This window comes from Sylvia atricapilla, chromosome 14 (assembly GCF_009819655.1).
Source record: "Sylvia atricapilla isolate bSylAtr1 chromosome 14, bSylAtr1.pri, whole genome shotgun sequence".
Classification (NCBI taxonomy): Eukaryota; Metazoa; Chordata; class Aves; order Passeriformes; family Sylviidae; genus Sylvia; species Sylvia atricapilla.
In genome coordinates, this window is record NC_089153.1 from 2653009 (window position 1) to 2676450 (window position 23442).

The 23442-nt window shown below is 54.2% G+C and overlaps 3 protein-coding genes across 3 annotated transcripts; all 3 read right to left on the bottom strand.

The window, feature by feature from the left end:
• Window positions 1-280: 280 nt before the first annotated feature.
• Window positions 281-2846, bottom strand: LOC136367687 (protocadherin alpha-6-like). Its single transcript, XM_066329489.1, is given in 2 exon segments — window positions 281-2317; window positions 2319-2846. Coding segments are annotated over 2 exon segments (2565 nt in total).
• Window positions 2847-8853: 6007 nt separating this feature from the next.
• Window positions 8854-11424, bottom strand: LOC136367743 (protocadherin alpha-6-like). The gene has a single exon (XM_066329540.1). It carries the CDS (start codon window positions 11422-11424, stop codon window positions 8854-8856), a length of 2571 nt encoding a protein of 856 aa, XP_066185637.1.
• A 7024-nt stretch (window positions 11425-18448) lies between these two features.
• On the bottom strand, window positions 18449-21066 carry LOC136367745 (protocadherin alpha-6-like). Its single transcript, XM_066329541.1, has 2 exons — window positions 18559-21066; window positions 18449-18472 (listed from the first exon to the last, which is right to left on the bottom strand). The coding sequence occupies exons 1-2, from the start codon at window positions 21064-21066 to the stop codon at window positions 18449-18451; spliced, it is 2532 nt and encodes an 843-aa protein (XP_066185638.1).
• Between the last annotated feature and the right edge of the window lie 2376 nt (window positions 21067-23442).

The window sequence follows — 23442 nt, forward strand, 5'->3', positions numbered from 1 at the left end:
TTGTCTGCAAATCTCACACCTCCGGGCACTGCTTGTCGCACGGGAGAGTGATTTAATTTTTGAGCCGACAAACTCATATTTAGAGCAACAAGCCTCAAATGCCTACAGTAACTGCTCGAAGGTTCTGCCATATTTACATTCTGGACCGTCCTCAGAAAGAGCCGGGGGCCGCGGAAAGGACACGGGGGACAGAAGCGAAGGGGCCTTTGGCGTCTTTAAGTACCCGCTAAGTACCGAACGTCCCTAAGCCGTGGGAACTGAGCCCGGCTTCCAACAGCAACTACCCGGAGGGCAGATGAGAAGGAACAGAGAAATAAACGAGGGAAGCACCACTGACCGTGCCGAGGAGGGCGGAGGGCTCCGGCTGCGTGTCCTTGGGCGCGGCGCCGGGCGGCGGCGGAGGGAAGTTGGGGCTGAAAACCATGAGGTCGCTCTTGGCCGCGCCGTCCGCCACGCACAGGCTGCGGCTGTGGCGCTGCGAGTACGACCAGCTGCCCACTTCGCTGGCGCACACCAGCGTCGTGGGCCCGGGCCCCGAGAGCACGGCCGCCCGCGGCGCCCAGCGCGACGCCCCGTACAGCACCACGGCCAGCAGGAACAGGCTGGACACGGCGCAGATGGCCACCACCAGCCACACGTTGGTGGCCGCGCCGGCCGCCCCGGCACCCGCGTCCGCGCCCGGCGCCGCCCGCGACGACGACGACGATCCCGCGGCCGCGGCCAGCGCCGCCTCGGCCGCCTCCACCAGCGACACGCTGAGCGTGGCCGTGGCCGAGCGCGCCGGCTCGCCGTGGTCGCGCACGACGATGAGCAGCCGGTGGCGAGGCCCGTCCGCCTCGTCCAGCGCCCGCGCCGTGCTCACCTCGCCGCTGTAGAGCCCGACGCGGAAGGGGCCCTTGCCCCGCGGCTCCCACAGCTCGTAGCGCAGCCACGCGTTGTAGCCCGAGTCGGCGTCCACGGCGCGGATCTTGGCCACCACCTGCCCCGCCGGCGCCCCCCACGCCGCCCACGCCCACAGCGTGTCCGACGCCGACACCGAGCCCCCCGCCGCCTGCGCCGCCCGCGCCGCCTCGGCCGCCGCGCCGCCCGCCTCCGGCGCCGAGCCCGCGGGCGGCAGCAGCGCCGGCGCGTTGTCGTTCTCGTCCAGCACGAAGAGCTGCACCGTGGCGTTGCCGCACAGCGGCGGCTCCCCCGCGTCCACCGCGCGCACCTCGAACTGCAGCACCTGCAGCTCCTCGTAGTCCAGCGGCTGCAGCGCCCACAGACGCCCGCTCTCCGCGTCCACCGACACGTAGCTCGACGCCGGCCGCCACCCGCCGCCCGCCGCCCCCGACCACGACGACCACGACGACGACGACGCGGCCGCCGCGCCGCCCTCCCACACCGAGTAGCTGACGCGCCCGTTGCCCGCCTCGTCCGGGTCCCGCGCCCACAGCCGCGCCAGCTCCGCGCCCGCCGCGTTGTTCTCCCGCGCCAGCACCGTGTACACGGCCTGCGCGAACGCCGGCGCGTTGTCGTTCACGTCCGACACCGGCACCCGCAGCCCGCGGCTGGCGCGCAGCGCCGGCGCCCCGCCGTCCTCCGCACGCACCTCCACCTCGTACTCCGACACCCGCTCCCGGTCCAGCGCCTCGCGCAGCACCAGCGAGTACGAGCCCGCGAACGTCGCCTCCAGACCGAACGGCGACGCCGGCCACACCCAGCACCGCACGCGCCCGTTCGCCCCCGAGTCCCGGTCCGACACGCTCAGCAGGGCCACCACCGTCCCCACCGCCGCGTCCTCCGACACCGGCACCGACAGCGACGTCACCCGCACCTCCGGCGCGTTGTCGTTCACGTCCAGCACCTCCAGCACCACCTTGCAGTGACCCGACAGCGGGGGCGTCCCCTTATCTGTCGCGTCCACTTGCAGGCGATAGAGACTATCTTCCTCAAAGTCTAAGTCACCCCTTAGACGGATCTCTCCGCTGTTTTTGTCAATTCTGAAAACATCCCTTCCACCCTGAGGGGACAGGATCTGAAGCGAATAAGAAATATTACCGTTTGCCCCCTCATCCAAATCCGTTGCATTTAGTCTAGTCACCAAAGTGCCGCGTTCTGCATTTTCGGGCAACTGCACTCTATACACCGACTGGTTGAACTGGGGCGCGTTGTCATTCACATCCACCACCGAGATCACCAGCTCCATTGTCCCTGTCAGAGACGGCCGGCCCCCGTCACTCGCCGTCAGCACCAACCGGTGAACGGGAATCGTCTCGCGGTCCAGCGGCTTCCTGAGCACCAGGAATAAGGACTCACCATCTTCCTCGGTTTTTTTGCAAGTCCAGAGAGAAATGCTCGCTGTAGCTCAGTGTGTAGGAGAGCTGCGCGTTCGCTCCGATATCCGCATCCGAAGCACCCTCCAGCGGGATCTGAAACCCAGGAGGGGAGTTCTCCGATAAACTGAGGTTTTTTCGGGCGGCGGGGAAGATGGGGGCATTGTCGTTGATGTCGGTGACCTCCAGCTCCACATGGAAGACGCGCAGCGGCCGCTCCACCAGCACCTCCAGGCGCAGCGCGCACGGCGCGCTCTTGCCGCACAGCTCCTCCCGGTCCAGCCGCGAGCTCACCAGCAGCGCGCCGCTCGCCCCGCTCACCTCCACGCTCGCCCGCCGGCCCTGCGCCACCAGCCGCAGCCGCCGCGCCTCCGCCTCGCCCGCCTCCAGGCCCAGGTCCTGCGCCAGACGGCCCACCACCGTGCCGGCCTCGGCTTCCTCCGGCACCGAGTACCGCACCTGCCCGCCCGCCAGCGCCCAGGCCGCCTGCAGCACCAGCACCCGCAGCGCCGCACGACAACGCTCCCCCATCGCCGCCGCCGCTCTCTCCGCCGCTGCTGCGGCCGCCGCTGTGTGTGCCGGGCCCGGCCCGGTCCCGCACGGCTCCCCGCCGCCGCCCGGACGCACCGGCTCTGCTGCCCGGCCCGCGCCGCCCCCCCGCGCTCACAGCCGGGCTCTCCGCCGCACCGGGGCGGAGCCGCCCACACGCCGTTCCCGAGCCTGCAGCGACACCGTGCGCTGCTCCGCCGCCTCACACGCTCACACACAGCGCCTCTGCCTCCGCTCCATCACGGCCGTGCCTTGTGCGCTCTGTCCCTCTGAGCTCTTCTTATTGTTCTTACCTCCTTTCCTTTATCGCCTCCTTTCTGCTTGCATAGGTTAATTTCTTTCCCTCCTCTTCTCCGTCCTTTCTTCTTTCCTTTTTTTTCTCTGCCTTCTTTCGCTTTTTCTTTCCCTTCTTTTACCTTCTCTTCCCATAGTAGTTTTCCCATTCCTTCCTGTTGTTGTGCATCCTGATCGCCATCCTTTTCATTTATTACCCTGCGGTTTCTTAAAGTCATTTTCCTTTCCAGTCTTTGCTGCTGTTTTCCCGCGCCGGAAATTCGCCAGTTGCCTTCTGCGTTGCTGTGGAGGCCATCAAAGTCGGAGCTCTCCGCTCTTAATTACGGTATGTTAATACTCGTTATGCTATATCACAATAGTTATGATATATCAGCGTGAATTACGGTATATCAGCTCTCATTATGCTCTATCAGCGCTAACTAAGCTATATCAACGCTAACTACGGTATCAGAGCTGGGGTGTGGTGCTCGAACCGGGAAAAGGCTGTTAGGCTCCAACTCTACTCAGCGTCTAAACATAAGGTCGGTGCCTGTTGACGAGGTTATCTTCCTTTTTTTCTCTTCAGTTGTCTTCTCTCTTTGTTACCTCCCGGCTCCCTTTCTGTCTTACTTTGGACTTCTGTAGTCGCCTTCATTGATATATCCTTTTCTCCTTCATTTTCTTCTGCTATTCTTATTCTTCTTTTTTTTCCTCGCTTTCCTTTCTGTTTTCTGGTTCTCTTTTCTATGTCTTATTCATGTTCTTAACTGTCTTTATTTTTTTTACGTCCTCCTTCTCATTTTCTTTCCTTATCCCTTATGTCCTTCTATTTCCTTTACAAATATTCCTTCCAAATGTTTATATAATACTCTCAGTGAACTTGTCCTTCGGTAAAACTTCCCATTTCTCTACCGTGCAATGATTTCTTCCATTGTTTCTGTTATTCCACTTTTTCTTTGTCCTTTTTCCTTTTTCATCTCCCTGTTTATCTTCTTCTTTTTCTTTGCTTTGTCTTTTCCTTGCTTATCTTCTTCTTTTTGTTTGCTTTTTTCTTTCTCTCTAAGCTGTGTGGTCTTTTCCTCTCCTTCTCTATCGCTGCCATCCTTGTATCTTCTAGAATTTTTCCACTTGAGGAAATGTTTTTAGAATACTTACTCCACCACGTCATGAAGCACAGACAGCCCCTTTAGCAAAAGGGCGCTCCCAGCTCTCATTCCTCATGACAGGGATTTGCCTTCTGGTTATGCTCCACAACGGTGCGCCTGCCGCTTCCTCTCCCTTCAGGATCAAAGCCACATTTGGACCCTTCAGTCATCTCAACGACCCGAGAAATAAATCGACAAAGCAATCACATCATAAAGAACAGCTTTGTTACATCAGAGAAGAGCCCACCCATTCAGACATAATACAAAAAATGTTCCAGAGTCTAAGTGACCCAAAGGGAGTCTTTCCTTTGCAAAATCAATCCCATCAGAGTCTAGCAAGATAATGCTCCAAGAATGCTGAAAAAAAAAAAAAAAAAAAAAAAATCAAGATGCCATCACATTCGCCATTTACGTCGATGAAGAACAATTTTGCCTGACTCACTATTCACCTGCAGAGCTATTAAAAATTCACCACGGCATTGTCACGGAAAGCATCCTCGGCATTCCCAACACATCTCCTCCTAGAAAAGCATTAAGGTCACCTCTCCATCTGTCTTTGCTGCCCACTTCTCACCCGGTGCCAGGGAGCAGCAGAAATGAATGAGAGCACAAAATGGTGCCCCAAACCTACAGGAATTTTAATTCAGGCAAAACTCGGTAGATCAAACAAGAAGATACCACAGCGGGACAGGAACCAAAGTACACCTTGTGTCACACAGAGCCTCTGCTGGTAGCACTAACTCACCTGTAGCATCACTGGTTGCTTCTTCAGAAAAAAGGAACTCCAGCACCAGGAGTATTTCTTTGAAAGGACACTGTCCCTTAAAGCCAGCTGGAAGACCAACACCAGGGAGATGACTGATGCAATGTCCCAGAAAAGGATGGCAGAACCATATAAAGTTCAAAAAGTCTTCTGTTTGACCAAGAAAATTCCACATCAATGGCAAGGGACTAAAGGCACGCATGGCAAGTCACTTGATAAGCTGTTATATCACAGGGAACAACACCAAGCAAGAATACTCAGAACTGCTGGAGGTCCTGAGAGGATCCCACAAAAGCAGCCCTGCAGGCTGGGATGTTAGGGAAGATGAATCAGGGAAACCTTATAAATATAATTGCTTAGCAAAAGATTCTGAAAATACGACACCTATAATCGAAATAGAAATGAAAGCTTACTTTGAGTTGTAGGGTACTGAGTCTTAGTTACTATATAACCTGAAAACAATAGCCTGGATACCCGAATGAGAATCTCTTTTGATTGAACAATACCTTTCTGCTGGCTGAGGGATCCAAAGGTCAATGTGGCAAAACAGAAGTCTAAAGAGTATTTTCCAGAGTTTAAAATATAACACAGTATGGTAATATAGTAGCTCTTATAGGCTGTATGTAGATTTTATAGGATTTTGTGTCTTATATCGGTTAGTCACTGTAAATTAGAATATTCATCACAAAAGGAAATACAATGTATTGTAACAAAGACCTCGCTCTCTTAACTCTTACCTCTCCTCTTAACCCTTAGCTCTTACCCTTCCTCATCCCCCTGTTCTCGCTCTCTCCTGCTCTCTTCCCCCTGCCCTTTGCTCTCTCGCTCCCTTCTCTCTCAGCTCTCACCCTGCTGTTCTTTCTCCCTCTCTCTTTGGGACTTCAGCCCAGGCTGGTGGCTGAAGGCAAGGCCCTTTTACCCACGACCCTTGCAATAAAATCACATGTTCGAGAATATACAGGTCAGCAGAATTCCTTGTCCCAGCCGTCCGCAGATTTGCCTACAGTGGATGTTTTCTCAAGGCTTTCTATTGGCATCATCTCTCACTCTAAGGCATGGGAAATGAGATCTCCACAGCTAACCAGACATTCTCTACAAGTTCCTCCACAAGCACATACATTGTGTTCCACTCAGCAGCTCCATTTTCTTGGGAAAACAATCCTCCTTCTCAAATTCACCCTCCCCATCACACAGGCCCAGCCCCTATTTAGTGCCACACGCAGGATCACTGCCAAAATATCCAACATTGCTCAACCTCAGAAACATGCTCTGTCTGTAAACCCACTCTGCATAAGATCTGGGCCCTTGTGCTTCCTCATCTTTTTTCATGATCACCACAAATGATATACAGTCTAAAATAATCTGACAGGCTTTTCCCAGCTACATGACCTTCACCATGAATGCTTTCCTCCTTTTCAGCAAGTGTAGGCAAAAATGCCAAAGAACTGGACGTATAGCTCATAAATATTTAGTGCCACATGCAGGATCACTGCCAAAATATACAACATTGCTCAAACTCAGCAAAATACTCTGTCCTTACACCCCACTGTGCATACGATCCAGATCCTTGTGCTTCCTAATCTTCCTTCATTATCAACAAAAACGACATATGGAATGTGTAAAACCCACACAGCATCTGGCAGGCCCTTCCCAGACACATGACCTTCAGCAGTAATGCTTTCCTCATTTTCAACAAGAGTAGGCAAAAATGCCAAAGAACTGTATGTTACAGTTCATAAAATTCTGTGATTTGAGCTGTGGCAGTTCTGATCCCAGTCTACACAAATTTGTTTCTTCAAGAGAAACTTGGAAAGTAACAAAGCACAGGACCACTCACAGTGTCAACCAAGTGGGACAACTTGTACCACATGAACAGGGATAATCAGGCAGGTTTCAGGGTCTTCCTGCAATTATCAGAACCATCCACATGTGACATCAGGACACACCATCTCTACTGAGACCAATTGTGCAGTGCACAAGTAAAGGAAGTTGAGCACATAAAGATTAAAATCCTTGTAAACCCCACCTGAGGAGGAGCAAGGAACCATCACAGCAAAATCTACAGCTGTGGGAACTACTGTGGAAGCCCACAACTACACGAGGACAGCAAGTTTAGGTGTTCCCCTCCCACAACACCATGAACCTGAACAAGTTGTTCCATCAGACAACACCCAGCACTCTCCATCTCACCACCTCTTACCAACACAGGGCCTACATCAGGCAGGGAGCAGCAGAAGACACAGTCCCTGGTGGAGAGACTCCGAACTGCAAAGGACATTGAGGACATTCCTGTATCACACTCTCATCTCATTATCAGGAAGGCCTCCCACTCCAGACCCTTAGCACCAAAGAAAGTATCCTCAGCAAGAACACTCCCTTCCCATCCTGTCTCACCCTTTCCTCTAAAACTCCTTCCCTCCCCTACTCTGAGACCTGTTCTAAAGACAATATATAATCTCATGATATTTTCTTATGACAAGATCCAAGGTCTCTCCAAGGATTTTCAGTTTCCCACACAAGCCTTTCTGCCACTCATGGTCACCCTTCCCATCATAAAAGGGCCAGGCCCTACTCAGTACAACAGATCACAGTTTCCTTTCCTTCCACAAGGTTCCACATGACCATTGCTTATCCTTGCCAGCAATGACACACCAGAAAAATCCACAAATGGTATCATCAACACCGTCTATGGCAGATGTTCTGCTTCTGACACCTCATCTTTTGCACGGCTTCTCTATTGGAATATTGTTTTCGAAGGTGATATTGGAACCTCTAAACAGCAGTGGCACTAATTTTGTGCTCCCAGGGAAGAACCAATACTGTGGGGAGGACACTAACACATGATACTGCCTGTGTACCAGGATGTTATTTAAGAATTCGTGGGGAATGGTGATTCTTTAATGTTGGGGGCAATTTGTTTGTTTGTTCATTACAGAAGGGAAGATTTCCACTTTTAAAGCCCTCTTAGAGTCTTGATCATTGACGTTACAACTGATACAAATTTTGAGAGAACATTAAAGGACAGTGCACTTCACACTGTGTCTCTGGTCATGAATATAAATCCAAAGGAACGCAGGCAGCAGGAAAACAACAAAACAATTTCCCTCTTCAAACACACACCTTGGGTCGTCTCCCTGAATACTTTATACACTCTTCTCCCTGAGTACTTTATACTACTACCCACAACAACATGATACTTACAAAAGGATCAAAGGAACATCATCGGAAATTTTTGCCACAGCTACATTATTTTCTAAGTGAGTCTCAGAAAAGAATGACAATAGGGAATTATTGTCCTTGAATTCCCACATTTCACATTGCATCAGACCTTCACACATGACAATAATAAAAGGAGAGAAGGGCAGTTTTCAATGAAAAGACAAATGAATACCAGCACAACCAACACTCAGCAGGGGCAGTGAGGTGGTACACAGTGCCTGCGGGTCTGTCACCGCCACAGCCCGGCTGTCTTCAACTCCTTCACCCAGCTCGGTTGGAAATGCTACACACCAGCATCAGAACCCCCTTCTTGTCTGCAAATCTCACACCTCCGGGCACTGCTTGTAGCATGGGACAGTAATTTAACTCTAGAGCAGAACAACTCACATTCAGAGCCCAAACCCTCAGCTGCCTACAGTAACTGTTCGAAGGAGATGTCATATTTACATTCTGGACCATCCTCAAAAAGAGCCGGGGGCCGCGGAAAGGACACGGGGACAGATGCGAAGGGGCCTTTGGCGTCTTTAAGCACTCGCTAAGTACCGAACGTCCCTAAGCCGTGGGAACTGAGCCCGGCTTACAACAGCAACTACCCGGAGGGCAGATGAGAAGGAACAGAGAAATGAACGAGGGAAGCACCACTGACCGTGCCGAGGAGGGCGGAGGGCTCCGGCTGCGTGTCCTTGGGCGCGGCGCCGGGCGGCGGCGGAGGGAAGTTGGGGCTGAAAACCATGAGGTCGCTCTTGGCCGCGCCGTCCGCCACGCACAGGCTGCGGCTGTGGCGCTGCGAGTACGACCAGCTGCCCACTTCGCTGGCGCACACCAGCGTCGTGGGCCCGGGCCCCGAGAGCACGGCCGCCCGCGGCGCCCAGCGCGACGCCCCGTACAGCACCACGGCCAGCAGGAACAGGCTGGACACGGCGCAGATGGCCACCACCAGCCACACGTTGGTGGCCGCGCCGGCCGCCCCGGCACCCGCGTCCGCGCCCGGCGCCGCCCGCGACGACGACGACGGCGATCCCGCGGCCGCGGCCAGCGCCGCCTCGGCCGCCTCCACCAGCGACACGCTGAGCGTGGCCGTGGCCGAGCGCGCCGGCTCGCCGTGGTCGCGCACGACGATGAGCAGCCGGTGGCGAGGCCCGTCCGCCTCGTCCAGCGCCCGCGCCGTGCTCACCTCGCCGCTGTAGAGCCCGACGCGGAAGGGGCCCTTGCCCCGCGGCTCCCACAGCTCGTAGCGCAGCCACGCGTTGTAGCCCGAGTCGGCGTCCACGGCGCGGATCTTGGCCACCACCTGCCCCGCCGGCGCCCCCCACGCCGCCCACGCCCACAGCGTGTCCGACGCCGACACCGAGCCCCCCGCCGCCTGCGCCGCCCGCGCCGCCTCGGCCGCCGCGCCGCCCGCCTCCGGCGCCGAGCCCGCGGGCGGCAGCAGCGCCGGCGCGTTGTCGTTCTCGTCCAGCACGAAGAGCTGCACCGTGGCGTTGCCGCACAGCGGCGGCTCCCCCGCGTCCACCGCGCGCACCTCGAACTGCAGCACCTGCAGCTCCTCGTAGTCCAGCGGCTGCAGCGCCCACAGACGCCCGCTCTCCGCGTCCACCGACACGTAGCTCGACGCCGGCCGCCACCCGCCGCCCGCCGCCCCCGACCACGACGACCACGACGACGACGACGCGGCCGCCGCGCCGCCCTCCCACACCGAGTAGCTGACGCGCCCGTTGCCCGCCTCGTCCGGGTCCCGCGCCCACAGCCGCGCCAGCTCCGCGCCCGCCGCGTTGTTCTCCCGCGCCAGCACCGTGTACACGGCCTGCGCGAACGCCGGCGCGTTGTCGTTCACGTCCGACACCGGCACCCGCAGCCCGCGGCTGGCGCGCAGCGCCGGCGCCCCGCCGTCCTCCGCACGCACCTCCACCTCGTACTCCGACACCCGCTCCCGGTCCAGCGCCTCGCGCAGCACCAGCGAGTACGAGCCCGCGAACGTCGCCTCCAGACCGAACGGCGACGCCGGCCACACCCAGCACCGCACGCGCCCGTTCGCCCCCGAGTCCCGGTCCGACACGCTCAGCAGGGCCACCACCGTCCCCACCGCCGCGTCCTCCGACACCGGCACCGACAGCGACGTCACCCGCACCTCCGGCGCGTTGTCGTTCACGTCCAGCACCTGCAATTCCACGCTGCAATGACCTGACAGTGGGGGCGTCCCGTGGTCTCTCGCCTCAATACGAAAATCAAATATACTGACTTCTTCGAAGTCGAGAGCTCCCGTGAGGTGAATCTCCCCCGTCTCCGGATTAACGGAAATCACATCTCTTCCACTCGGGGGAACGAAACTTGTTGCAGCAAAAGTAATTTCACTGTTAATTCCCTCGTCCGCATCCGTGGCATTCACCCGCCCCACGAGCGTCCCCACGGTAGCATTTTCAGGCAGTTGCACTTTATACACCGACTGGTTGAATTGGGGCGCGTTGTCGTTCACATCCACCACCGAGATCACCAGCTCCATTGTCCCTGTCAGAGACGGCCGGCCCCCGTCACTCGCCGTCAGCACCAACCGGTGAACGGGAATCGTCTCGCGGTCCAGAGATTTCGTTAAAACAAGTTCGGGTACAAGATTTCGCTCATTCGACTTTTGTAAATCCAGAGAGAAATACTCGCTGGGGCTGAGTGTGTAGGAGAGCTGCGCGTTCGATCCGATATCCGCATCCGAAGCACCCTCCAGCGGGAAACGAGACCCCGGCAGAGTGGTGAATTCCGCGATGCTGAGGTTTTTTCGGGCGGCGGGGAAGATGGGGGCATTGTCGTTGATGTCGGTGACCTCCAGCTCCACATGGAAGACGCGCAGCGGCCGCTCCACCAGCACCTCCAGGCGCAGCGCGCACGGCGCGCTCTTGCCGCACAGCTCCTCCCGGTCCAGCCGCGAGCTCACCAGCAGCGCGCCGCTCGCCCCGCTCACCTCCACGCTCGCCCGCCGGCCCTGCGCCACCAGCCGCAGCCGCCGCGCCTCCGCCTCGCCCGCCTCCAGGCCCAGGTCCTGCGCCAGACGGCCCACCACCGTGCCGGCCTCGGCTTCCTCCGGCACCGAGTACCGCACCTGCCCGCCCGCCAGCGCCCAGGCCGCCTGCAGCACCAGCACCCGCAGCGCCGCACGACAACGCTCCCCCATCGCCGCCGCCGCTCTCTCCGCCGCTGCTGCGGCCGCCGCTGTGTGTGCCGGGCCCGGCCCGGTCCCGCACGGCTCCCCGCCGCCGCCCGGACGCACCGGCTCTGCTGCCCGGCCCGCGCCGCCCCCCCGCGCTCACAGCCGGGCTCTCCGCCGCACCGGGGCGGAGCCGCCCACACGCCGTTCCCGAGCCTGCAGCGACACCGTGCGCTGCTCCGCCGCCTCACACGCTCACACACAGCGCCTCTGCCTCCGCCCCGCGATGGGTATGTTTTCTGCCGTGTCTTCTGTCGTGCTACTCTTTTTCCCCTTATATCTTCCTTTTTCTTTGAAAGTAGACCTTCATTTCTTCTTTTCTTTCTTCCCTGCCTTTTCCTTTTTCTTGCATCCTGCGGTTCCTTCTTTACGGACATTTTTCCTTTCTCTTTCCTTTTTTTCTTTGTACTCTTTTCCGTTTCTTTCTTGACTGTCTTTTTTTCCTCCTTTTTATGCCACTCTCCATTCTATCCGCTCCTTTCCCTTCTCTTTCCACCCACCTGTATTCTTTAGCTGCACTGGAAACTCGTCAGTGTCCTCTGCCACCGCGGAGATCATTAAATGCGGAACCATCACCGCTAATAACAGAATATCGTTGCTGGAGAGCTGTGCTGCTCTTATCAAAGGGGTTAGGAACCAACTCCTCTCAATGTCTACAGATGTGGCCGGTGCGTGCTGGTCAGCTCTTTTATCCTCTGTTTTGTATTTCCATTCTGCCCTTCTTTCTACTTTCATTGTGGTTTGGAATGGTGTTGCTGGTTGGGTTCCGGTTTTTGGGAGTGGAGTAGTTTTTTAGTTATGTTGTTTTCATTGTAGCGAGTTCAATATTTTCTTTACTACTTCGGCTACTACTGCTATTATTATGAATATTATTACTATTAATACCGCACCTCCGGCGCATTGTCGTCCACATCCAGCACCTCAAGCTCCACGCTGCAGGAAAGTGGAGGAGCCCCTTTATCTCTTGCTTCGATCTCGAGGTCATATGACTGAATGTCCTCGAAATCCAGATGCCCGTTTGTCCACCACTTGTCCTTCGGTAAAACTTCCCATTTCTCTACCATGCAATGATTTCTTCCACTGTTTCTGTTATTCCACTTTTTCTTTGTCCTTTTTCCTTTTTCATCTCCCTGTTTATCTTCTTCTTTTTCGTTGCTTTGTCTTTTCCCTGCTTATCTTCTTCCTTTTGTTTGCTTTTTTCTTTCACTCCTAGCTGTGTGGTCTTTCCCTCTCCTTCTCTATCGCTGCCATCCTTGTACCTTCTAGAATTTTTCCACTTGAGGAAATGTTTTTAGAATACTTACTCCACCACGTCATGAAGCACAGACAGCCCCTTTACCAAACGGGCGCTCCCAGCTCTCATTCCTCATGACAGAGATTTGCCTTCTGGTTATGCTCCACAACGGTGCTCCTGCCACTTCCTCTCCCTTCAGAATCAAAGCCACATTTGGACCCTTCAGTCATCTCAACGACCCGAGAAATCAATCGACAAAGCAATCACATCATAAAGAACAGCTTTGTTACATCAGAGAAGAGCCCACCCATTCAGACACCTAATACAAAAAATGCTCCAGAGTCTAAAGTGACCCAAGGGAATCTCTGTTTTGCAAAATGAAATCCAGCAGACTCCAGCATGAAAAGCCTCCAAGTATGCTGGAAAAAAAAAAAAAATAAAAAAAAAAAATAAAAAAAACCGCAAGATGCCAAAACATTTCTCATTTGCCTCGATGAAGAACAATTCGGCCTGACTCGCACCTCTCACACCTGCAGAGCTATCAAAAATTCACCACGGCGTTGTCCGGAAAGCATCCTCGGCATGCCCAACACATCTCCTCCTAGAAAAGCATTAAGGTCACCTCTCCATCAGTCTTTGCTGCCCACTTCTCACCCGGTGCCAGGGAGCAGCAGAAATGAATGAGAGCACAAAATGGTGCTCCAATCCTACAGGAATTTTGATTCAGGCAAAACTCGGTCAATCCAACATGAAGATACCACAGCTGGACAGGAACCAAAGTACACCTTGTGTCACACAGAGCCTCTTCTGGTAGCACTAACTCACCTGTAGCATCACTGGTTGCTTCTTCACAAAAACTAACTCCAGCACCAGGAGTATTTCTTTGAAAGGACACTGTCCCTTAATGCCAGATGGAAGACCAACACCAGGGAGATGACTAATGCAGTGTCCCAAAAAAGGATGGCAGAACTGTACAAAGTTCAAAGAGTCTTCTGATTCACCAACAAAATTTCGCATCAATGGCAAGGGACTAAAGGCACGCATGGCAAGTCACTTGATAGCTGTAATATCACAGGGAACAACACCAAGCAAGAATACTGAGAACCGCTGGAGGTCCTGAGAGGATCCCACAAGAGCAGCACTACAGGGTGTCTGCTTTCTCAAGGATTTCTATTGGAATCCTCTACCACTCTAAGGCATGGGAAATGAGATCTCCACAGCTAACCAGACATTCTCCACAAGTTCCTCCACAGTGACACAGACTGTGTTCTACCCAACACCTTCATTTTCCTGGGAAAACACTCCTCCCCACTCAAATTCACCCTCCAAATCACATAGGCCCAGGCCCTATTTAGTGTCACATGCAGGATCACTGCCAAAATATCCAACCTAATCCCACAGAATTCTGCATGAGAACATGCTCTCCACTCCCAAGACATCCATTCTGAGAAATACATTAGAGGCCACCCTCCATCTGTGCTTGCTGCCAACTGCTCAAACCATGCTGGAAGAAGCAAGAAAGAAATGAGAGCAGACTGTGGTCTAATCTGGGAGTTATACAATATTTCAGGTTGGAAGGAAAGCCACAAGGATTGTTAAATCCAACTCCCAATCTAGACACATTTGGTCAATCCAAGATGAAGATACCACAACTAAAGAGGCAGAAAGGTTCAGCTGTCTCTCAGACCCCTCTTCTTCAGCAAGAAGCCACTTACCTGTAGCATCACTGCTTGCTTCTTCAGAAAAGAAATATTCTCAGAGCAGCAAACTGCTTCTAACACTAGCAGGGAGTATTGGGTACAACAGATAGAAAATAATGATGTGCATTCTAGAAAAGCCTTGGAATCGTTAGGCAAAGCACAGCGCACTTCTATCATGAGGGATGGGTACCCTAAAGCTAAGGAAGGACATAGTCTCAACATCAGCGTCAGCTCAGGAGCATGGAAAAGTCATCCTGCACACTGATAGAAAATTACCCAAATGTTTGCAAGCAGAAAGCTGCCAAAACTCAATATTTCGTATTGTCTGGTATTACCAACACATTGCAAACATGAGAGACAGAAAAACAAGACTGTGAGAGCTTGGTAAGAAGGGAGAAGAAAGACAAATAATCCAGCTCCACTGTATTGAAATGCAGGAAGGGAACATTGGGGCGTAAGGATATGCAAAACTTCTGGAGAAATCCCAGGTATTAGTAATGTCTGTGGAGACTCTTCTTTATATTTTCCAATAGAATCCTCTGTCTCACATCCTGGGAAACGGCAACCCCACCTGAGCACACATTCTCCAGTCCTTCACCAAAGACATAACTGTTCTGCAGATCATCTCCCTCAGGCAAGAGCCTTCCCTGCTAAAGCTCATCCTCTTCACATGCCCAGGCCATACCTTGTGCCACTTGCAGAATGTCTTTCACAATACCACAAAACCTGCCATAACATTGCCCTTTGCATATCCTCACCTTCCCTTACAATTGGCACAAGGAACATCTCGAGGGATATGAAGCCCCCCACACTCTGGCAGATTCTTCTCATCTGCCTACACATCATGATTTATGCCTTTTTGGCAATCTCTGCTGGAAATAGCACAGAACATAAGAACTGACTCCTCAAGAACTTTATGACATAAAGGCATGTCTGTTGTCACCCCAGTCCACATGGAGTTGGCACTTTGAGAGAATGAGACCAAATGCCAAAGCACAAAGCACCCCATTGTATCAGCTGGATGGGAGAATTTGTACCATGGAGAACCACAGCTGGGCTGCTGTGCAGGGATTTGTGTGTACATCAGACATCAGAGTCAGCCACCTGTGACATCGGGACACCCAAATTCTACCAAGGGTAAATTTTCAAGTCCACGACTATGGGAAAGTTGAATGAACAGAAATAACGTCCACATTACCATGTGCCTTTAAAAATTACCTTGAGGAGACCCAAGGAACCATCATAGAAAGATCTGTGGCTCTGGAAGCCACTATAGATGCCCACCACAATACAAGGACAGGAGGCTGAAGTGCTACTCTCCTACAAAAGGTTGTCCTAAATTGGAATCAAAAAGTTCATTGGGAATTAGCCAGCACTCTGCATGCCACACCCTCTTTACTGACACCTTGTCTGCCTCAGGCAGACAACAGCACAAGGGATGTCTCTGGTGGGAAATATTCATAACCTCAAAGGACATGATGGGCATTAAACTATCATGGAATTAACTCAGCACCCAGAAGGCCTTCAACTCCATACCTTCAGGAGCCCAGGAATGGATCTTGCGAAAGAAACCTGTGCCCATCCGGCCTCCTCATTTTCTCTACACATCCCCCATTCCCTACTCTGGGACGTGTTCTCCAGACAACACCATCAGCTCACATTCTTGTCTTCTTATGACACGGCCCGTGGTCTTCCCAAGGATTTCCAGTCCCCACACACTGTGAGGTCACACTTCATATTATGACACGGTCAGGGCCTACTCAGCCCCACTGCCATGTTCACCTCATCTCCTGTGGCTGCCCCAGCCTCAGCTGGAAACATTACATTGGAGAATATTGTTTATAGAGGTGATGTCAGGACAACTCTAAAGGCAATGGCCATTGACAGAACGTTGTGAAAGACCAACACAAATGCTGAAAAATACATCAGTGCCAGCAATGATACCTACTGCACAGGAAAATGAGGTGTCCAGTATGGATTGTGGGGTGTTTTTGTTGTTGTTCTTGGGGTTGGTTTGTTTGTTTCTTTGTTTAATAGTGTTTCCAGGGGTTTTCAAGCAAATGGCTGGAGAATGCAAATAATAACATAACATGAAAACAGGACAGTGTATGGTCATGCCACCTCACTGGACAATCCAGCTGCAATCCACATCAGAAAGGCAAGACAAAGAAAAGAAAACATACACTTCAGGTCACAATCCTCTGCCTGCACACCTTCTACTGGTAACTAGAATAACAACATACTTGCAGAAAGAACACAGGAAAAGTGTTTAAGGCCTTCCCTGCTTTCACAATGACTCTGGTAAGCCAAGAAAATGGGAGAAATTACACCAAGAGAAGAGAGAATAGTGAAGTCACAATTCTCATCTTGCATCACCTCCCTTATGGAGGAGAGTCAAACAAGAGTACTGAGTTCTTCATAGGAGACCACATTAAATACCAGCATGATCAGCAGTCAGCAACAGTGACAGCACAGTGAATAGTACCTAGGGGACTGTCTCATGACACGGTGCACGTCTCCCCAGGGACTTTCAGTGCCATTAGACACATCACACTCCTCCAGGTCAACCTTAATACCAGGAAATGGACAGGGCCTCCACAATGCCACAGCCACATTCACCTCTGCAACCTGTCACTGCCCCCTTCACCTCCACAGGGCTCACTGCAGCTTCTGCACACTACTGCCAGCAATGAGAGCACCATCAAAAACATACAGATGGTGTCATATAGACCATGCCCAGCGCTCTACTCCTTCTAAAGGTGATGTCAGAATAACGCCAAATGACGATGGCAATGATTCCATGTTGTGATAGAACAACTCAATTGCTAACAATCACTACAACATAAAAGACTGCATTTTTTCTCTAGGAGAATCCATGTTCCAAGCTTTGTTATTAGGGATTTTGGTGCTTGCTTGGATGGTTGAGTTTATTATTTGTTAGTAAATTTCCAGGGCTTTTGAAAGGACGTGGCTCCTGATACAAATATTCCAAGAATATCACAACAAGCCAGTGTAGGTCACGCCAATTCTCTGGCCAGGAATGCAAGTCTACAGCCATTCCTTCAATGACAGCACAAAGCCCCCATACAGCTGATGTTATATATGCTGTGCTCAGCAGACTCCCTGTAGTTGACCCTTGATCTTTTCTACTGCTTCAGCTATTCTGGGTGGAAATCCTAATCACCTGCAAGTTCTGTCACTCTCCTGAAATGCTGGACATCCATTAGTAGACACAGTACCGGTACATCTCTAATGACAATGAGCATTAATTTCATTATCCCATGGAAAGAAACAACTCCTCATGAACACAGCAGTGTAAATGATATTATCCTTAGAGGTACATTTGTGTATTTTAAGAGACTGTTTCTGGATAACTCAAAACTCTGCTGCTGGGGATACAAATATTGAAAGAATGTTGTGACAGGCAAGTGTCAATCTCCAGGCATGAAAAAAAATACATAGAATGATTTTGAGCAAAGAGGGGGTTGTCTTAAAAACCACTTCCATTTTCTTACACTGTCCCTGAATTTCCAACCCCTGCGTAAACCGATTATAATGCTATCCAGAAAATCCACCACAGCGGGAGAAACCCTTGAGGCCTCAACTGTAACCTTTCAGGAGTCACTTGAACAGAGCAGGAAAGAGGGCACAGGTTTTGACAATGTTGATACCGGCTCAATCAGCACTCAGGAAAGGCAGTTCAGCGGTCCATGGTGCCTGGGGGATTGTCACCACTACATCCTGCGTGTCTTCACCTCCTTCAGCAAGCGAGGGTTAAAATGTTACACACCAGCAAGGGAAAGTGCTGTCAGCAGAGCTGACACCTCGGTGCACCTATTCTCACAATCCACAGAGGTTTCTTTCTAGGGGATAACAAACGTAGGAGAGAACAACCCACACTCAAAGCAACAAACGCAGACACGGTCCGTAAATTTGCTGCAGGATCCCGGAAGACATTTCCCCAGCTCACTAACAGCTGGGGAGCTCCGGAAAGGACACTCCGGCAGATAAAAGGTGCCGTTACGATTCTAAAGATTGAGCCAACATTCCACTGCCCTCAGGCCGTGGGGGCGGAGCCACGCTACAAAGAGGAACTGCAAAGGGGACTGTGAGACTTGGCAGAGGGGGGAGAGAAGGAGTAAAGGCGAGCAAAGCAGTGCCACTGACCGTGCCGAGGAGGGCGGAGGGCTCCGGCTGCGTGTCCTTGGGCGCGGCGCCGGGCGGCGGCGGAGGGAAGTTGGGGCTGAAAACCATGAGGTCGCTCTTGGCCGCGCCGTCCGCCACGCACAGGCTGCGGCTGTGGCGCTGCGAGTACGACCAGCTGCCCACTTCGCTGGCGCACACCAGCGTCGTGGGCCCGGGCCCCGAGAGCACGGCCGCCCGCGGCGCCCAGCGCGACGCCCCGTACAGCACCACGGCCAGCAGGAACAGGCTGGACACGGCGCAGATGGCCACCACCAGCCACACGTTGGTGGCCGCGCCGGCCGCCCCGGCACCCGCGTCCGCGCCCGGCGCCGCCCGCGACGACGACGACGATCCCGCGGCCGCGGCCAGCGCCGCCTCGGCCGCCTCCACCAGCGACACGCTGAGCGTGGCCGTGGCCGAGCGCGCCGGCTCGCCGTGGTCGCGCACGACGATGAGCAGCCGGTGGCGAGGCCCGTCCGCCTCGTCCAGCGCCCGCGCCGTGCTCACCTCGCCGCTGTAGAGCCCGACGCGGAAGGGGCCCTTGCCCCGCGGCTCCCACAGCTCGTAGCGCAGCCACGCGTTGTAGCCCGAGTCGGCGTCCACGGCGCGGATCTTGGCCACCACCTGCCCCGCCGGCGCCCCCCACGCCGCCCACGCCCACAGCGTGTCCGACGCCGACACCGAGCCCCCCGCCGCCTGCGCCGCCCGCGCCGCCTCGGCCGCCGCGCCGCCCGCCTCCGGCGCCGAGCCCGCGGGCGGCAGCAGCGCCGGCGCGTTGTCGTTCTCGTCCAGCACGAAGAGCTGCACCGTGGCGTTGCCGCACAGCGGCGGCTCCCCCGCGTCCACCGCGCGCACCTCGAACTGCAGCACCTGCAGCTCCTCGTAGTCCAGCGGCTGCAGCGCCCACAGACGCCCGCTCTCCGCGTCCACCGACACGTAGCTCGACGCCGGCCGCCACCCGCCGCCCGCCGCCCCCGACCACGACGACCACGACGACGACGACGCGGCCGCCGCGCCGCCCTCCCACACCGAGTAGCTGACGCGCCCGTTGCCCGCCTCGTCCGGGTCCCGCGCCCACAGCCGCGCCAGCTCCGCGCCCGCCGCGTTGTTCTCCCGCGCCAGCACCGTGTACACGGCCTGCGCGAACGCCGGCGCGTTGTCGTTCACGTCCGACACCGGCACCCGCAGCCCGCGGCTGGCGCGCAGCGCCGGCGCCCCGCCGTCCTCCGCACGCACCTCCACCTCGTACTCCGACACCCGCTCCCGGTCCAGCGCCTCGCGCAGCACCAGCGAGTACGAGCCCGCGAACGTCGCCTCCAGATCGAACGGCGACGCCGGCCACACCCAGCACCGCACGCGCCCGTTCGCCCCCGAGTCCCGGTCCGACACGCTCAGCAGGGCCACCACCGTCCCCACCGCCGCGTCCTCCGACACCGGCACCGACAGCGACGTCACCCGCACCTCCGGCGCGTTGTCGTTCACGTCCAGCACTTCCAGCACCACCTTGCAGTGACCCGACAGCGGAGGAAAGCCTTTATCTGTGGCCTTAATATTTAAATCGTATAAACTAACTACTTCAAAGTCCAGGGCGCCAGTCAGTCTGATCTCCCCACTGTTTCCATCTATGCTGAATAAATCTGAGGCAGAAGGAGGAATAATTGTATCGATTTCATATTTCACATTTCTGTTAGTTCCTTCGTCCAGATCCGTGGCGTTCATCTGCGCCACGAGTGTGCCTTGTATGGCATCCTCGGGCAAATGTACATTATAGACCGACTGCTTGAATTGGGGCGCGTTGTCGTTCGCATCCACCACAGTGATCACCAGCTCCATTGTCCCTGTCAGAGACGGCCGGCCCCCGTCACTCGCCGTCAGCACCAACCGGTGAACGGGAATCGTCTCGCGGTCCAGAGATTTCGTCAGTACCAGAAATAAGGACTTACTGCGAGACTTACTGTTTTCTTCCTCTATTCTAAAATACTCGCTGGGGCTGAGTGTGTAGGAGAGCTGCGCGTTCGATCCGATATCCGCATCCGAAGCACCCTCCAGCGGGAAACGAGACCCCGGCACAGACGATTCCGCGATGCTGAGGTTTTTTCGGGCGGCGGGGAAGATGGGGGCATTGTCGTTGATGTCGGTGACCTCCAGCTCCACATGGAAGACGCGCAGCGGCCGCTCCACCAGCACCTCCAGGCGCAGCGCGCACGGCGCGCTCTTGCCGCACAGCTCCTCCCGGTCCAGCCGCGAGCTCACCAGCAGCGCGCCGCTCGCCCCGCTCACCTCCACGCTCGCCCGCCGGCCCTGCGCCACCAGCCGCAGCCGCCGCGCCTCCGCCTCGCCCGCCTCCAGGCCCAGGTCCTGCGCCAGACGGCCCACCACCGTGCCGGCCTCGGCTTCCTCCGGCACCGAGTACCGCACCTGCCCGCCCGCCAGCGCCCAGGCCGCCTGCAGCACCAGCACCCGCAGCGCCGCACGACAACGCTCCCCCATCGCCGCCGCCGCCGCCGCTCTCTCCGCCGCTGCTGCGGCCGCCGCTGTGTGTGCCGGGCCCGGCCCGGTCCCGCACGGCTCCCCGCCGCCGCCCGGACGCACCGGCTCTGCTGCCCGGCCCGCGCCGCCCCCCCGCGCTCACAGCCGGGCTCTCCGCCGCACCGGGGCGGAGCCGCCCACACGCCGTTCCCGAGCCTGCAGCGACACCGTGCGCTGCTCCGCCGCCTCACACGCTCACACACAGCGCCTCTGCCTCCGCTCCCTCACGGCCAGCTCCTCTGCCGTGTCCTGCTTCTCGTTCTTTTTTTCTTTTTGTTGCGCCGTCCTTTTTGTATTCCTTTTCTTCTTTTTTCCACTTTTTTTATGTCTGTTCTTTTATCTTTCAATCCCGTATTTTTCATCTGGTTTAATCCGCCGGCTCACATACTCCGCCACAGCGCCCCGCGCCGCCGCTTCCCTCATTGCCATTCAATCTGACGCCTCTCCCTCTGTGCTGTTTTATTCTTCTTACCTCTTTTCCTTTATCGCTTGCTTTATGCTTGCATAGCTTCATTTCTTTCTGTCCTCTTCTCCTTCCTTTCTTCCTTCCATTATTTTTCCTCTGGTTTTCATCGGTTTTTCTTATTCTTCTTTTACCTTCTCTTTCCTGTATACTTTTCCCATTCCTTTCTATTGTTGTGTCTCTTGTTCGCTGTCATTTTGATTTATTGCCCTGTGCTTTTTATAAACTTCTTTTTATTTCCAATCTTTGCTCTTCTTTACTTTCGCCGGCAATTCGTCGGTTGCATTCTGCGTTGCTGTGGAGGTCATCAAAGTCGGAGCTCTCCGTGTAAATTGCGGTTTGTCAGCACTCATTATGATATATCAGCGCAAGTTATATCAGCGCTAATTATGGTATGTCAACGCAAGTTATGAGATATCAGCGCCGGGGCAAAGTGCTGTAACCGGGGGAAGAATGTTAGGCACCAAGTCTGCACAGCGTCTAAACGCAGAGGTCGTTGCCTACTGATCAGGTTCTTTATCTTCCTTTTTTTTTTTCCTCTTCAATTCTCTTCTCTTTTCGTTACTTTCTTGCTCCCTTTCTCTCGTAGTTTTCACTTCTACAGTCGCCTTAATTGATATATCCTTTCCTCCTTAAGTTTCTTCTACTATTCATATTTTTCTTTTTTCTCTCTTTCCATTCTGTTTTCTGGTTATCTTTCTTATGTACTCCTCATGTTCTTAACTGCCATAATTTTTACATCCTCCTTCTCGTTTTCTTTCTTTATCTCTTACGTCCTTCTATTTCCTTTACTATAATCCTTTCCAAATGTTTATATAAAACTCTCAATGAACATCTCCTTCCGAAAAACTTCCCATTCCTGTACCTTGCAATGATTCCTTCCATTGTTCCGTTTATTCCACTTCTTTTTGACCTTTTCCGTTTTACTTTTTCTTTCTTTTTTCTTCCTCTCCTCGCTGTTCAGTCTTTTCCACTCCTTATCGGGTGCTGCCATCCTTGTATCTTCTATTATTTTTTCCACTTGAAGAAATGTTTCTAAAATACTTACTCCACCACGTCATGAAGCACAGACAGGCCCTTTAGCAAAAGGGCGCTCCCAGCTTTCATTCCTCGTGACAGGGATTTGCTTTCTTCCTTTCCTCCATTAACATGCACCTGCAGATTCCTCTCCCTTCAGAATCAAAACCACATTCGGACCCTTCAATCATCTCAACGACCCGAGAAGTAAATCAACAAAGCAATCACATCATAAAGAACAGCTTTGTTACATCAGAGAAGAGCCCACCCATTCAGACATTTGATACAAAAAAGTCTCCCGAGTCTAAATGACCAAAGGGAGTCTCTCCTTTGCAAAATGAAACCCAGCAGACTCCAGCATGATAAACCTCCAAGAATGCAGAAAAAAGAAGCATGATGACAGCACGGTCCTCATTTACCTCGATGAAGAACAATTCGGCCTGACTCACTATTCACCTCCAGAGCTATTAAAACATTCACCACGGCGTTGTCACGGAAAGCATCCTCGGCATGCCCAACACATCTCCTCTTAGAAAAGCATTAAGGTCACCTCTCCATCTGTCTTTGCTGCCCACTTCTCACCCGGGGCCAGGGAGCAGCAGAAATGAATGAGAGCACACAATGGTGCTCCAAACCTACAGGAATTTTAATTCAGGCAAAACTCGGTCGATCACACATGAAGATACCACAGCTGGACAGGAACCACCAAAGTACAGCTTGTGTCACACAGAGCCTCTGCTGGTAGCACTAACTCACCTGAAGCATCACTGGTTGCTTCTTCAGAAAAACGAACTCCAGCACCAGGAGTATTTCTTTGAAAGGACACTGTCCCTGAATGCCAGCTAGAAGACCAACAC

Coding starts and splice junctions, on each gene's coding strand:
- LOC136367743 (XM_066329540.1), bottom strand. CDS start 11,424: ATGGGGGAGCGTTGTCGTGCGGCGCTGCGGGTGCTGGTGCTGCAGGCG.
- LOC136367745 (XM_066329541.1), bottom strand. CDS start 21,066: ATGGGGGAGCGTTGTCGTGCGGCGCTGCGGGTGCTGGTGCTGCAGGCG. Junction 18,473..18,558: donor CCTCCGCCCTCCTCGGCACG/GTCAGTGGCACT, acceptor TCCTCTTTGTAG/CGTGGCTCCGCCCCCACGGC.